Below are 17,218 nucleotides of genomic sequence, written 5' to 3' on the forward strand. Positions count from 1 at the left end.
GAAATGAAAGAGAAGTTATAACTGACACCACAGAAATACAAAGAATCATAAGAGGCAACTATAAACAATTATATGCCAACAAATTGCACAACCGAAAAGAAATGGATAAATTCCTAGTAACATTCAATCTTTCAAAACTGAATCAGGAAGAAATAGAAAATCTAACAGACTGATAATCAGTAATGAAATTGAATAAGTAGGAAAAAAAAAAAAAAACAAAAAAACTCCCAACAAACAAAAGTCCAGAACAAGATTGCTCCACAGGGGAATTCTACCAAATATATAAAAAGAGTTAATACCTATCCTTCTCAAAATATTCCAAAAAAATTAAAGAGGAAGGAATACTTTTGAACTCATTCTATGAGATCAGCATTACCATGATGCTAAAACTAGACAAAGACACCACACAAAAATTACAGGCCAATATCCCAGATGAATACAGATGTAAAAATCCTCAACAAAATATAAACAAACCAAATTGAACAATATATTAGGAGAGTCATACACCATGATCAAGTGGGATTTATCCCAGAGATGGAAGGATGGTTCAATATCTACCAATCAGTCAACATGATACACCATATTAACAAAACGAAGGACAAAAACCATATCATCTCAATAGATACAGAAAAAGCATCTGAAAAAATTTAACATCCATTCATGATAAAAACTCTTATCAAAGTGGGTATAGAAGGCATACACTTCAACATATTTAGTGAAGGCCATATATGACAAACCCAAAGCTAACAACTTATTCCACAGTGAAGAGCTGAAAGCTTTTCTTCCAATATCAGGAAAAAGACAAGGATGCCAACTCTCACCACTTATATTCAAGATAGTATTGGAAGTCCTAGCCATAGCAATCAGACAAGAAAACGAAAGATATCCAAATTGGAAAGGAGAAAGTAAAACTGTCACTATTTGCAGATGACATGATACTATACATAGAAAACCATAAAGATACCGTGAAAAAACTAATATTAGAGCTTATAAATAAAGTTGCAGGATACAAAATTTATATGCAGAAATGTGTTGCATTTCTGTATACTGTGTAAAGAGAAGGTAAGAAAACAATCCCATTTACAATTGCATCAAAAAAGAATAAAATACCTAGGAATTAATTTAACTAAAGACATGAAAGACCTGTAGTCTGAAAACTAAAAGATACTGATGTAGAAGATTCAAGATGATACAAAGAAATGTGGAAAGATATCCTGTGTTCATGGATTACAATACTTAATATTGTTAAAATGTCCATACTACGGAAAACAATCTACAGATTTAATGCAATACCTATCACAATACCCATGGCATTTTTCACAGAACTAGAACAAATAATCCTAAAATTTGTATGGAACCACAAAAGACCCCAAAGAGCCAAAGCAATCTTTGCTTTGTTAAGCAAGTCACATATGCTTGCAATCCTCGTTGTTATATAAGTTAAACCAAATTCTAAAAAATAAGCAAGCAGACAAAATAATCCAGAAGTAAGGCCCTTTCCCAACTGACTACACTAAAAAATTACCCAGAGGAAATCATGATTCAAATCGATTGCTGCTGTTTACACTCACTTGTGGCATTTGGTTATTTTGTTTGACATACAAGGTTTGAAGAAGAAATCAGTACTATTAAGTATAAAATAAGTTACAAGGATATATTGTACAACACAGGGAATCTAGCCAATGTTTTATAATAACTATAAATGGAGTATAACCTTTAAAAATTATGAATCACTATATTGTACACCTATAACATAATATTGTACATCAACTATACTTCAATAAAAAGTGAATAAAATTTAAAAATCAGGACATCTCAAATCAGGGTCCTTCAGAAAGTATAATGTAAGCTTCGCCTCTCCCCGCCACCCCCCCACATCTCTTATTTCTAAAAGGACTCAATTCCTTGAAATCTAAGTAGTGAGACAGTCATTTTTACATTTGATATGTACATCCTCTGACACTTTTTCTCATGCATTTACTTTTCTGGTTTTGGTAAATCATTACATAGGCTTGGAATCTTAAGAGCATTTCCTGTAACAGGGAAAGAAGCAAACTCTGCCTGAGGCTCTAACTGACAATCAGAGAAGGAAACATACCTATTTTCTGCAAAGTGGGATTCATAACAGCCTTCCCTACACGGTACAAAAACAATCATACAAACAAATATATAAAAACAGCAGGGAAAGGTGCCGAGTGAAACTTGATTACATAATGCCCCTAGAAGCCTGGTCTGAGGTGTATTTAGTATTTTGATAAAAGTCCCACAATATTTCAAGAGGAAAAATGAGATTGTAAGTAACCCCTAGGGTGCACAGCAAATCTAGAACAGACCGGGAGAGTGGGACAGAGTTCCTTACTTTGTCTTCCGGTAAAATATCTGCACCATCCCAGACCAACAGATATTTATGATCTCTCCAGGAGGAAATTTCTAGCAGGAAATCTTTCTAACCCTCATTATCAGAAATTCCAAACTCCTTCCTGCTGTAAAACATAAGCCTACTTTTAAACAGCTTATCATAATCCCTTTATTCCTTCATGCCTTCTTATAGCCCCTACACCTCTGCTGTCCAAGACCCTTTCTGCCTATTCTAATTTCTATTCAAATTCTAACGTCTAGTTTTCTCAGCTCTGGTGCTTAGAGTCTGCATTCTGCCATTAATATTACTCACCACTGTTAGAAGTGTCATTCTTGCCTCTTTAATTTTTTATAGTATGAAATTCTCCAGGTCAGGAACTGTATTAGTTCTATATCCTTCACAATGCTTTGAATACAGTATATGATCATTGAGTGCTTTTTCATGGTCTGGTTTCTCTTTGTTTAGCTAAGTATATTTATTCATTTATTCCCTAATTTAAACACTTGTTGAGAATCTACTGGGAGCTGGAGAAATGGTGATGAAATCCCTAGTGACCGTCCACATTTTCTGGCTGATTCCCAGTTTCCCCACTAACACCTTCTGTGGCTGGAGGCATCTTGAGGTCCTCGGTTACTTGTCCTAAGGTAGGACATTATCATCAAGGCTTGAAACAGAACAAGAGAAAAACTCCTCATGTTCTTTGGACCTTAACCACACGGCTCCACACGGGTCTGCTTATTATTCTAGGCTACATACATAGGGACAGGGTCAAGTAGGATAGAAAAATAAAAAGAGAAAATCATTATGTTTGTGCAGGAAGACTGACCTACAGGGATGTTCATTTCAGTGTTATTCAAATCAGAACAAAATTTAGAAGTAGCTTAATTAGATAAATTGTAGAAGAATATCCACAGATGTGAGGAAATGTAGAGAGTGTTGAAAATGCAAGTTACAGAACAGGAGGTATTTACAGTAGGTCATTATTTTTACCTTTAAAAATCTAATGGGGGAAAAATCTAGAAGGATAAACTTAGAAGTATTAACGGTGAGTATACCCAAGTGATGGGATTACATATGATTTTCTTCTCTGAGCATATAAGCACTTTCCAAATTTTCTAAAATGATCTCTGAGCATATAAGCACTTTCCAAATTTTCTAAAATCAATTTTCTAAAATGATTTCTTCTCTGAGCATATAAGCACTTTCCAAATTTTCTAAAATGAGTCAAAACAGAAATTCTTTTTTTTAAATTTTAGGGAGAAAGGAGATCAGGAGGAGAATTCTCCCAGAACAGAATAGACACTTCTGACAAAATTCACCCTTTTACCACAATGCTCAGGGCCTCACTGATGAAGCCCGCTCTAAAGGATGATCTTCTACTGGCCTTATAAAGGAAAACAACAGTGCACACATGTTTTGATCTATTTTTCCAAATTTCGTCTCTTCAAATACACGTATGGTAGATGAATAAACAGATGTCACTTTTTCCCTCTCACAAAGCACTGCTTTGTTAAGCAAGTCACATACTGCTTATAAAAGTTAAACCAAATTCTAAAAAACAAACAAATCCAGAAGTAAGGCCCTTTCCCAATCAACTACATTAAAAAATTCTAAGTGATTTTTCAATGGTGTTTAGAGCAGAAGAAACTTATTTGGATGGATGGAAGGTGGATTCAAAGGTAAAGAAGAAATATACGAAGAGAGTACCCCATGTCTCCAAACGAGGGCTGCCAGGAGCACCCAGATTTACTGGGGTGAGAGGTAGAGATGAAGGATAGCCTTACCTTGGTCTGGAACGTGCAGAACATGTGCGTTAAGAACGGATGCTCCCAGGCCAAGGAGAGAACTCTCTTCTCTACCATCGTACACTCCACATCGTCGTCCATCAAAACCACATCTTTCTTTAAGGCTTTTATTGCAAAAAATTGATTGCTTTTCTTGAACTCTGCTAGGAAGACCTAGAGGGAAGGGGAAGACACTTTATTTTAGAATTTGGATTCACGCTCATTAAAGAAGAGTCACGAAGTCCTGAGAGAGATGTATTGGGTGAGAAAAGACTACGTCTCCAATCCTCCTCCACCCCCTTTATGGAGACAAATAGAGCTTCACAGGTGTGGGATGATACGGAACGGTTTCATCCTCTCTCTACCTTTCAAAGGGTTTCACAAAACTACGGTTCAATGGGATGGGTTATTCTCAGCCCCTGAAAAATTCTATTTAAAAAAGTGTGCCCTGTCTACCCAGGGACCTGAGTAAGTTTATTAAAAAAATTCAGAGGCAAATATGTATTGAAGGAAGCAGCAGCAAGTAGTGGAAGGAAGACTTGATTGTTCTTGAAATATCACTGAAAATGAGCATAAAACCTTACTCTTAAGTTTTTCCCACTTTTTCAAGGCAAAAAAAAAAAAAATGTGAGGAATTGAGCTTTCCTGATGTGCTTAAAGAATGCACAGCATTTCCTCTGATGGCACAGACACTAATATTATCTTCAAGACCTACTATTTGTCAGACATTCTGCTATGTGCTTTACATGTGCTATCTAATTTTAGTATCTATTTAATTCTTAGCTCAGAACACTCTGCAACACAGATAGATAGTAATAATTTAAAAAAAACTGGGCTCAAAGGGTAACTTTCTCAAATTCATAGAGCTATTCAGTGGGAAATCTGACTCCAAAGTTTACTTTTTCCACTTGATTTCATGAATCTTATAAGAAAGGACACCAGATGGCATGTAATGGAGCGTTTCACCAACTTTCACTTTGGCAAATGATGCAGCCACAGACAATTGACAGGAGTGAGGACATGGCATTTGGAGACAGAAAACCCCAGCTCAGGCCTCATTTCACAGATAGATACTTACTAGCTGTGGGAATGTGGGCAAACAAATAAACCTCCCTGGGCTGCTTCAGTTCCCGAATGTGTAAAAGCAGTTAACTATCAACACACTGCTGACTTACAGGGCTGTTGTGAAAATCAAATACCAGGTGGGAAAGTGATTTGTGAACTGTAAAATGCTTTCTAAATGACAGTTACTGGAATCTAAAAAACAAAACAAATGGATGTCTATAACAAAACAGAAAGTGACTCACAGATATAGAGAACAAACTAGTGGTTACCAGTGGGAAGAGGGGAAGGGGGAGGGGCAATATAGGGGAATAGGATTAAGAGATACAAACTACTATGCATAAAATAAGTAAGCAACAAGGATATATTGTACAGCACAGGGAAATACGGCCATTATTTTGTAATAACTTTAAATGGAGTATAATCTATAAAACTATTGAATCATTATGTTATACATCTGACACTAATATTGTAAATCAACTATACTTAAAAGCAAAAACCCTTGCCGTTTGCTTCTTTTAGTGACTTTTAGGGAATGTTGACGTTAACGATGTTACACCAATAGTGAAAACGCACATGTCTATGTTTAAAATAATACAGCGCAGACACATAGCTTTGGGGTAGCTGGCTTGATAGAGGGGGTAGAGCTTAGATGAGATATCAGGCAAATGAATGACGTACATACATATCCCCAGAAAACATGCAATTTGTTCTCCTGGGCCTAAAATCGATGGAGAACCAGAATATAGAGGCTACCATTTTGATGAGGAACCATACTCCCTATATAGAGTGAAAAGAAAGAAGAAAAACAAGTTTCAGAGTATTCTTAGTGTTGGAAGAAAAGGAAACACGGCTGCCCCGTTTTGCTCTGGTACTTCATCCCCCTCTCCTTGGGCCCCACAGTGCAGTCCCCTCAGAGTGCAGGGGTCCGGGGTCCCGATGGTGAGGAGCTTACTGCTTTGGACACAGAGCAGAGGATACCTAAAGCTCTCAGCTGTCCCCTGCGTTATTTACTAAGGCATATAGGTTTAACTTAATGTCTTCTTAACCTTGTTGAAAAGTAAAATCCACACGGGAACAAAGAAAAACTTTTCTTTAACAATTAAAAGTCCTCTTTTGGTAATTGCTTCTTTCAATAAAACATCCCCAAACCAGCCATAAACTAAGAAGCTGAAAAAAAAAAGCAATTTCCATCCCTATAATGTGCTTTCAGTTTTTGGAAACAGGTTACAACTGCACATTAATTGATGCTAAATTTTAATGAAGACTGGCTGTAAAATTGCCTGTTACACTCAGATTAACACCAGACGAGCCTGCTATGGTTCATGTTACTGTGGAAACAAAATAAACGAATTAATGGATATCAGCTACAGTTTGTAGGGCAGAGTGGATTTTGCCAAAGGCAATGCCTTGGTATTATATAGAAACCCCAACTGCAGCACAGTGTCATTCAGCTATGGCAATACCCAGTTACATAATTATTAAATAAACTGGGTAAGTTTTGCAGCCAAAGTCTAGCGAGCAGGTGCTGAGCATAATGCTGGTCTTGGTTGCACAAATTCATGGAACAATAGTCTTTGGCTAAAACTTTCCTAGACATTGCATCCAATATAAATATAAAACAACTGAGAGTTCCATTAATACATGTGATATCCTTAATATCCAAAATAACCTAAAAGCCTATATTCCACGACATCCCTCTTTACAATCACTGGCTTGAAAATCTCCTCTTGTCACTGATAGTTGATTATAATTTCTTCCATTATGTCTCCTTCCTCCTCTCCTTGCCCTCTGTGACTGACTAATGGCCCATAACCTGAGTGAGTGGCAGGAAGAATTTAGAGGAGGGACTTCCTCTGTGGAACTTTTCCTAAGACGCTCAAGCGAGGGTTGTGTTCTGGGCTGAATTGTGTCCCTTCCAAATAATTCATATGTTGGAGTCCTAAACCCCAGCAGCTCAGAGTGTGACCATATTTGGAGACAGGGTGATTACGGAGGTAATTATGTTAAAATGAGGTCATTAGGGTGGGTCCTAATCCAATATGACTGGTGTCCTTATAAGCAGAGGGGGTTAGGACACAGACATGCACACAGGAATGGCCATGTGAGGACACAGGGAGAAGACAGCGTCGACACCCAGGAGAGAGGCCTCAGGAGAAACAGCCCTGTCCACACCTTGATCTTGGACTTCCAGCCTCTAGAACTGGAAGAAATAAATTTCTGTTGTTCAAGTCTCCCCATCTGTGGTATTCTGTTACAGTAGCCCTAGCAAACTAAAACAAGGCTGAGGACATTTGGTAGAGAAGAAATCATACAGAAGGTAAAACCACACTCCAGGTTTGAGAAAGGAACAAAACAACAACCAAAAAAACCACCAAAGAAACAAAAATATCTGTGAAACAGGAACCGGCTGAGGCACCTTCTCATTTCTTTGGTGTCCAAAGATATCGAACACACAAGCTCATGGGACGAACACCTTCCAAGTGAAATGGCTTGAATCGTTGTTCCCAGGAAGCAGAGGCTGCTATTCCCCAGAGCTCCCCGGGTCCCTATTTATTCGGATGTCTCTCTGCCCTCTAACATATATCACATCACATGACAGTTCCTGACCAGGAACGCGCTCTCTGCACACCCATGTGTGGTTCAGTTCCACTGGCCAGATTTGCTCTTCAATTTCTGGAAGTTGGGCCACAGAATTCTACATACAATATCATACCTTGCCAAAACTTCCTTTCCCCAACATTTTGTGCAAGGTAAAATCCTCGATTTTTAATTTCATATGTAGAGATGGTCTTTCTACGTTAAGTTCGGGTTCTGGACGATGGCCTACTTTCTCCATCTCATCCAAGGGAGACTCCCAGGAGATCCCCTGAGGCTCTGAAAATGGCAAATCAGTGGTTAAAAGGAAATAAGGAACAGCGGAAGGTCATTCTAGCTACTTTGAGAACACGCTTTCTTTTCCACATCCCATTCTGAAGCTCCATTCACAACAATGCAGAAAGGGGTTCCTGCAGGGCAAAAGCAGCACCTCCTGCCTGGGAGCCTGGCATCTGGGGGGCGGACTGTGTCTCTTTATGCAACAGACTGGGAAAAACGTCAAGTTAAGAAACACTCCAATCAGCAAAAGACCATCTATGCAACAGGAATGAGCACTTTCGATAATGCCGAATCACGGACAAATAGGGATTTTAACCAAATTGGAGGAAAAATGATTCTCCATTGCTTGCGTGGCTTACAGGCACAGTGGCATCAATTTCTGTGACCGACCATGCAGGGACGAAGAAATGGATAGCAGATCGTTAAAGATCTGAAATGCATCATTCGCCACGGTCTTTGTGTCAAGATGTTACCTACCTTGATCATGTCTGAGACACATGGTCTACTCCTCTGCCCGGAGATCCTTCCCAAATCTAATCCAAACCCTTCTTTAAAAATTTTTCAGGACAATTTATTCCTCACCCCCTGCCAGAGAAGGTGTAGAAAAACTTTTCTGGAGCCTTCCTCTGACCCCCTTATAACATTTCTTTTTTTAAAATTGAAATACATTGACATATCACATTGTGTTAATTTAAGGTGCATAACACGTTGATTGACACATTTACCTACTGTGATATCGCTAGCTAGTTAGCACCTGTATCACATCACATATATTTATCATGTCTTTTTTTGTGGTTGGAATAATGACATTTATTTTCCAATCTCTAGGTTTATCTTTCATATTCTAAGTCCAAGGAAAATAAGTATTTTATAATGTATGCTGAAACTATTCAGAATCACATGGTCGTATCCTCTCATGAAGGACCTTCAAACAGGAGGCTGGATAAACTTCCATAACATCAAAATTGTTAAGGACGTTAGGCTATTCTTCCCTTTCTAATCTTTTTTTTTTTTTTTTGAGTTTATTTATTTTATATAGCAGGTTCTTATTAGTTATCTATTTCATACATATCAGTGTATAGATGTCAATCCCAATCTCCCAATGCATCCCACCATGCCCCCGCTTTCCCCCCTTGGTGTCCATAATCCCCTTTCTAATCTTAAACTTTCCAGAAAAGTCTCAAAGGTGCAGAATAAGATGGTCTGTGGTATTCCTACTGTAGAGCTCTATGGAGGATTTATTTCTGTAAAACTGTTTAACCACGGCAGGGAGTAATGTTCTAAAATTCTAAGGAAAAGTTTGCAATTGTTTCCTCCAGAGATGCCGCATTTTATTCTCCCACCTCAACCTCTCACCACCACCACCTGGTTATGAAGGTTTTCTAGTGGGGTATATTTTGGTTTTACAATACTTCTAAGAAGTAGGAGACTCTTTGTTGGTGGCTAGGTCTGTAATCTCTAACTAGAAAAGAATCATTTATCAGGCCAGGTATGTGGAGAATTAAATCCAGAGGACTCAGGTTAATCAAGATGAATTACTGACGATTCTACGGTGGATCAGGATAGCTACCTTTTTTCCCCGGTGCTGGTCCATATGGCAGCTTTGCTTCTCCTTTTATGGAGCATGGGAGACCAATTTCAACTGGACCTTCTCTGAAGATGTGTTCAGAGTCTCTTAAGCAGCGAGCCTGGGTTACAAACAAAGAGTCAGACTACCCACCTACCCACCCACCATTAACGGGACGGTGCAGCCTGCTGTCCATGGGCATGAAAGCCATTTCAGATCCCTAAATGTGCAGGATAACCGAATCTCTCCCTCCCCTCGGCACTCTCTTAGGGATCCCATATCCTGTGGATGTCTATCATATTTTACGTACCAGCAGAACGTATTCGCTTCCTGCATACTTTTCTGGGGGCTAACCGGTTTATCCCATGCTATCCACATCATTCAGTCACGAGTAAGACTCAAAGGCCAATGGATGGAAAAATAGCTTACGTGGGCAATGCCAAGTCTTAAAGAGGGTTTGTCCTTAGATGTGAGGATTCGGCATGCTAGTAAGTAGCAAGGCAAAAGTTGCCTTGGACTCAGTGTTTTGAAGGCATTCTAGGGATGATTCTAGCAAATAAATGTTTTTTCCCCAGGCTATTATATAGTTGTCATACATAGGTATAAAGTTGGCAATGAATCCTCAATAATTTTAATGAATTTATTTGTTTCTGCCCCTGCTCATTCCACGAAGAATTTAAGATCTTATAAAGATCCACACAATCCAAATGCATTAATTAAATAAGTATCTCAAACGGGGGACGTGGACATGAAGATGAAAGTCAGTGTCAAGGCAAGTACTCAGAAACAGAGTACACGTTGCCCTGTAGAGTTGCTACAGATCACAGAGCGAAGGGACTGGAATAGTCCTAGTTGAGCTGAAATTGTGGGAACTTGTCCCCTAAAAGCCGTTCCTACCTGTTGAGTGCTCTCGATCATTGCCAGTGCTTCAGCCATTAGCTTCTGGTTTATGCCACAAAGGTTGGCGACCTTTGTCTGGCATCTGTGATGTACGTTCATGCCACATGCTGAAAGGCAGAAAGCGACACCTTGAGCAAGGGCAACAGAACCAACTTCCACGGACTTTGCACGTCATCTGTTTTAGGTGCATGTATGTCCAAGGAATCACTGGCAAATCCCCGGCGCCATCTTCCCAGCAGAGGGAGACACTGAAAGCAAACAGACTAGGGCAGTGCTTTTACGATGCCACCGCACATTCACCTCCGATTCCCTGAGACCTCCACGCACACACCAGATGCACCTCAGCATGCTGCTGGGAAGTGACTCCCGTTCAAGGCGGAACCAGAGCCTGTGGATGGGGAGGAAGGCTGCTCCCAGAATGCATTTCCACCGTGCCATCGCTGAGAGTGAAAAACTGAGGTTGGCTCTTATTCCAGGGATGATCCCAGCAAATAAGTCGGTGGTAATGTGGAATGCTGGGTGGAAGGTCATTCACTGCCACTTAAATGCTTAGGGAGTCCAAGCATCCCCTTTCCCACATGGGCTACGAGAGGCTTCTCCACCTTCTAGGCTGAAGCCTAGGGTACAACCTCAGTCGAAATGGAAATTGAGACGGTGGGGTGGTCTGTGCATACGTGAGAGGCGGGGGTGAAAGGAAGGAAAGTGTCCAGAGACCGTGTTCTCACCACATGGGAGAGTTGGACTACTTGAACTAAATGATCTGCATAGGCTTCTAGCTCTGAGACCTACGATGCTGGAGGAGTATCCTGATTCATTAGTCCTAAAAACAGCACGACCGTGCTGTGACTGTGGGAGCCTTCTTGTACTGGGGGTCGGGCACCTGTGTGTCTGTGTAAAGACAATATCGCTTCATGTCATTAGTCTTAGAAAATGCAAATTCTGCTTATGAAACATCACCGTTATGCCAAAAAAAAAAACTAACGAAGATTTCCCAACACCAGCAGATAGAACTCTGATCTCACGTCCTGCTAGGTTCCATAAAGGTATATCAACAGGGATTGTTACAGTGGAATTAGGCAGGAGAAGCTATAAAATCATGCCGTTTTAATCTTCTTACCTTATTACTTGCCCATCTGTGTGCAAAAACTTAGCACAGTGACTGGCCTCCAACAGGTGTTCACGAAAGACAACTTTTCTTTCATCTTTATTATCTACTACAATAAAATATTCTTGAAATATTTAGGTGAAATTTTAGCCATCTTCACCTTTAGTTTTCACTAAACAGTTCATAACAAGACAAAACAGCACTTTCTAGTAAGTAAGCATAAACTATTACTCATCCCAGTATAAAGTCATAAAAATCCACCTGAAGTGGAACCTTTAGTATCGTAAAGATGCTGCTCATAATGGCTTCTGCCCTCTGAATTCTGCCTTGTTAGCTTGACTCCTCCCGGGCTCCCGGATGCAGGTTTTACGCTGGGCGGCCCCATTTCCTACTTATTTCCTGCAAGGTAGAGGGAGGCACGTAGCGAGCATCGAGCACCTTGCTCTTTAAAACTGTAGCGGATCTAAGCTCGTCTCTGATGTGCCGTGAAGAGAGGCCCCGTGCCCACTAGGATTACAACATCCTAAGTCTGTTGCTAACCTAGTAGGTGATAACCGGACCTCGGTGAGTGCAAACAGTCCCTTCCGATGACTAATTTCATGGGAATTTCAGTGGCGAGAGAAAGGAGACAGGGTCAGGAGGAGCGGGGGCCCTACTTAGGAAGGAGGCTTACAGGAGAGTAAGAAGAAGAGAGAGTGAAGAAGGCGGGGGAGAGACCCAGGGGAGAGAGTGAGAGGCGGAGATGCAGATGAGGGCATGAGGGGGGGCAGAGAGCGCCCAGCCTCTCCGGGGTTCCAGCAGGAACAGAGAGTGACTTGGGGAAGGAGAGGGGGGAGGAGAGGGGAGAGGAAGGGGATGAGAGAAGAGAGGGAGTAGGGTTAAGGAAGCACAGGAGGACAGGGAAGGAGGAAAGAGAATGGGATGAAGAAGGAATGTTCGAAAAGGACAGAACCCAGCAGGGCGTGGGAGCCGTGGAACAATGCCAAGGAATCCTCCTGGAAGTTCTGAGCTCAGAGGCACAATCGTGCTGTTGGGACCAGCTCGGCCTCTGCAGGTGGGGCGCCTGGGCTCCAGGGAAAGAAAACCCGACAAGTGAGAGCATCACAGGAACAGGGGCGCCACCAGACGGGGATCTGATTATTCCTGTCCGTTTGTCCCAGCAGAACACTCCAATATTACCTGTTGTCTACGACTCTTAAAGACACTCTATACAACGCCCGGCCCACCCACCCATGGACTCTTAAACAGGTGTAGAGAGGAAAGTGCGTGGTGGTACTTTGGGTGATGGAGGGATTGTTCAGGTGAATTCTGACTACCTGTGGGTTTGCCTTCGGTAATGATTTGGAGACCTAACCCCTCCCGCCTCCATTAAGATGTCACTCCGGGCTCCACCAGACACGTGGATGCAACTGGGATGAGGACAAGGAGGCAGCTAAGGGTGATCTTCCTCCTTAGGTCAGCGCCCTTTATCACTTAAAAGATACAACACGCATTAGCCAGTGGCATAAGTTAAAATGGGGCTGCCCAGAAAAAATAAAGTGGCTTCTGTGTTTAATCAACATCCTATGATAAACCATAATGGAAAAGTATAGTAAAAAAGAATGTATATATATGTACATAATATATATATACACACGTATATAATGTATATATATGTGTATAACTGAATCACTTTGCTGTACAGCAATAATTAACACAGCATTGTAAATCAACTATACTTCATTAAAAAAATTTTTTTAAATAAAATAAAATACAAAGTTCCCTGCTGAGCAAGGCACCTCTGTTTTGAATGTTATCTGGGCTCTGTCCTCCCCTCAGCTGCATTCCAACGGCAGAAGTACTTTGTTAGTTCTTGTTGGAATTTTTCCTCCCTACCCCCTAATCCTGGCATAACAGCATCTCAGTTTCTAAAGGTTATTGCCTTCGCAGCCTGGACTTTCAGAGAGAGAAAGCTCTTGTGCTTTTTCTCAGGGTCCGGCCGAATACCTCCATGGTGGAGGCCATCAGAATCAGAGCTGGGCCTCTTCCTGTGCACGTGGAGTTCACAGCACGCCTTGGGGACAGGCTCTCCAGCTTAAGTCAGGCAGTTTTCTGCGCAGGACTATCCAGCAGCGAAACAGACGTGCCAGGCTCGCTCCCTGATGGAGCCACAGACAGAATCGTACTCGCTGGTGCTAAGGAGAGCGGCAGGGCTGGAGCTGGGGAGGTCAGGAAGGGGCAGGTCCAGGGGAGGGAGCCTGTCAGAGGAGGATCAGGCAGGCACCACAGAAGGCATCGGGCCAGGGGCTGTGACATTTGACCTGGATGACAGGGCACTTCTCTGGGAAACAAGGCATGGGGTGTGGACAGGTGGAAGGAAAAGAACAGCAGTGGCTTGTTACCGGGGAACTTCTCATTCAGGATCACGGGGCTCTTCCGGGCTGGATGGAGAAGGCAGTCACCTCCGTCCTCCCCCCGCTCCCTGGTTCTCTCCATCAAAGCTGCAAATCCAGCCACAGGGGGTTCCAGGGGGGCCACGCTCGTCAGACTCACCGTCGCACTTGAGGCCTTGCCTTGCCAGGCCCCAGAGCAGGGTCCCACAGTGCTCACAGAAGGTGGGGCTCTTGTAATTGTAGACCTTAAATCTGTGCGGCATGTCGATTTTGAACCTCTCCTTGTGGAACTGAAAGGGAAAAAGAATGCGTGATGGTCGGTGTGTCCCCGCTTCCCCACTTTTCACGTCTTAGCAGATACTTTAGCACAGTGAACAGAATAATAAAAACACTGCAGTGATGTTTATTAGAACCCATAATTTTTACTTGTCAAGCCTTATAGTCGTGTCCAAAGAAGACAAGGAGCCGTTAGCTCTCCTAGGTCAAGGGCAAGGGGGCAAGATACACATATTAAGTAACCTGGAGATGGCTGAAGTCTGCGGCCTTCCCACAGACGGGCTAAGATTTCAGGAAGAGGAGACCAATGTTATTTATTTAAATGGGAGCTAAGTAAACGTACTTCCCTTCCTATTTTAATATAAATATTTCCTTTTCTCTTTCAACCTAGCACTAGTGCTTTAACCTTTGGAAGATGTTATATAATGCCTCCTCTAGAGACATCGGTTTATTAGTGCAGGAGCCCAAGGTGGGAAGCCTTTTCACACTTCTTATACATGAACTGAAGAGACAAGAGGTAGATAACAGTTCTGCCAGGTGCTGTGATAGACACGTCACATGTGTTATCTTTTACATGTGTGATATCTCATACAACCCTCAAAATACCTCTTCTGAAGCAGCCTCTGTTACTATCCTGATTTGATAGGTGGGGAGATTCAGCACAGATAGGGCCAGACACTTGTCTAGGACACACAGCCATCAACTGAGCTGGGATATCTATGAGCCTGACAGTCCAAATCTGAGCCCATCCCCTCTTTCACCATTACTCTTCTCTCTCTCAAAATAAATGTGATGGTTTAAGGGATGGAGAGAAGGGAGATGACAGAGGGATGCTGATAGTAGATATAGTGAAGATTTTTATTTTTAAAGTGTTCTAGAGTTTAAATTCTCCCCTTTAATCAAACTTATTACATTAACAACAACAAAAAATCAGGCACTTTGATTCCTGGCAAGAATACCAATATTCTTGTGCAGTATAAAAAGTTTTATTTCCTTGAGACTTAAAATCTCTACAGAAGTTTTTAATTAAACAATTTCTTTGAGAACATGTACAGTAAAGTGGCCTTATTTGTTAAAGGAATACATGTTCTCATGGCTTTTGGTCAGGATTTAGTCTTTAGAATGGCTATTTAGAATGGCTTAAAAGCTGCCCAGCACTTAATCGAGATATTTTCAACCAAGAAAAAATGCCTTTCAGAACTCCTATTTTGTAGAAACTTTTCCACATAAATATGAACAAGTGATGTCAAGGTCCAGGCTAGGAGACTTCTACTTCAGATCCTGAACCCAAGTCCAAATGGTTCAAGATGCGTCTGGGAAAGACTACAGATCTGTACTTTCCAACATGACAGTCACTCACCCACATGGGCCAAGGGAACACTTACAAGGTGGTGAAAGATGTGCTGTAAGTGTAAAATACGTACTGGATTACGACAACTTTGTATGAAAAAAAACAATGTAAAATATCTCAATTTTGTATATTGATTCTATCTTGAAATGATAATATTGGAGCAGATTGGGTTACATAAAGAATATCGTTAAGATGAATTCCACCTGTTGCTTTTTCCTGTCTTTAATGTGGCTACTTGAAAGTTTAAAATTTTACCTGTGGCTCTCATTCTAGTCCTACTGGACGTTAGCCATTGAAGTTAACAGTCATGCTTACAATTTGTGATTTTTCCAGGAAAGCTGAAGGCATCAGGTAAAGGGAGCAGGAGGGCGGGATGAAAAGAGGTATTGTGATTTCAACGAACAAAAGCATTAGTCTGGGAGGCCGAGATCCGAATTCTAGTCCCAGCTCTGCCAGGTGGAAATGGTTGACCTTGGACAAACTACTTCAACCTCTTTGAGGCTTAGCAGAGTCACTCATAACAGGAAATTATCCCCTTCTGGCTCTAAATTTTAAAAGAAATTCTACTCTGGAAAAACCCAACCGATCTGCTGTCTCTTTGCCTGCCCCTTTGCTGGAGAAAATCACACACCCGGGAGATGGCTGCCCTCAAACTCAAATGGACTTGCAACTGTGCTTGGCAATCCTGCTGCTTTTCTCGAATCCCCTTGCCTTGCCACCTCTGAGATAATTATTTTACAGCCCCTTCTTCCTCCTCAAAGACACTTGTTGCCTTCTTTCTTCCCCAAGTCCTCAGACTTCATTGAGGACCTAAGCCATCTAAGGGAAGCTCCCTCATCTGTCCTTCCCCAAATCTACAAACCTACCTTTATCTACAACCATCTCTCCAACTCTTTCCTGTCCATCAGAGTTTCACGTCCATGTGGCTTTGGACCTCTTCCCTTCTTGCCAAGACTGACTGCTCTGGTTGCCCCTCTCTCTCTGCAGCTTCATCTGCCTCCCTCTCCCACAGAGTAAAGTCTAACTTGCCCCCAGATGACACATCTCAAAGTTCATTCTGAAAGAAATATTTGCCTCTCAATATAAGAATTACCCATCCGTTACCCTCCCTTGTAAATGCTCACATCTGCATTTTATAACCATTGCCTCTACTCTTTAACTGTCACTTCTAGCTGTCGATGCCACAGGAGTCGTTCTCACATAATTGATCAGAACTGTGCTTTCTGGCCACCTTTCTGTGATGTTTTTCTGGAAAAGGTAGAATCATTAAAATCCTTCTTGTGCTCTCTTATTCATCCCCTAGTTTTGGATCTCAGTAACCATCACCACTGGAGAGGAAAGGGTTTTAGGGTGTCCAAGGAAAAATTTAAGCATTCAAATTCAGGCATTAGGAACAAGAATTAGTGGGCTGTAAAATTTGATGTCAGGATAAAATCATCGTATTTCAGACAGAGAGGAATCTCGATCCGTACCATGGTTTCTCGGCTGTTGATAGCTGATCCTGTGCACTTCGCTATAACTTTATCGATACACTTCTTGTGAATTGCTGCATTACATTCTGAAAA

General features: G+C 41.5%; 1 protein-coding gene across 2 annotated transcripts in view; it reads right to left on the reverse strand.

Moving 5' to 3' along the window:
* Window positions 1-17,218, reverse strand: part of PRKCQ (protein kinase C theta) — a 156,540-nt gene that overhangs the window by 68,935 nt on the left and 70,387 nt on the right. For both annotated transcript variants that reach the window (XM_068538324.1, XM_068538332.1), the window contains 6 exons: window positions 17,126-17,211; window positions 14,187-14,316; window positions 10,547-10,656; window positions 9,653-9,770; window positions 7,922-8,082; window positions 4,144-4,317 (listed from right to left, as the gene is read on the reverse strand). In XM_068538324.1, the coding sequence (XP_068394425.1) occupies window positions 4,144-4,317; window positions 7,922-8,082; window positions 9,653-9,770; window positions 10,547-10,656; window positions 14,187-14,316; window positions 17,126-17,211 (779 nt within the window). The remainder of the gene's footprint in view (window positions 1-4,143; window positions 4,318-7,921; window positions 8,083-9,652; window positions 9,771-10,546; window positions 10,657-14,186; window positions 14,317-17,125; window positions 17,212-17,218) is intronic.

Source organism: Eschrichtius robustus, chromosome 1, assembly GCF_028021215.1.
Source record: "Eschrichtius robustus isolate mEscRob2 chromosome 1, mEscRob2.pri, whole genome shotgun sequence".
NCBI classification, from domain to species: Eukaryota; Metazoa; Chordata; class Mammalia; order Artiodactyla; family Eschrichtiidae; genus Eschrichtius; species Eschrichtius robustus.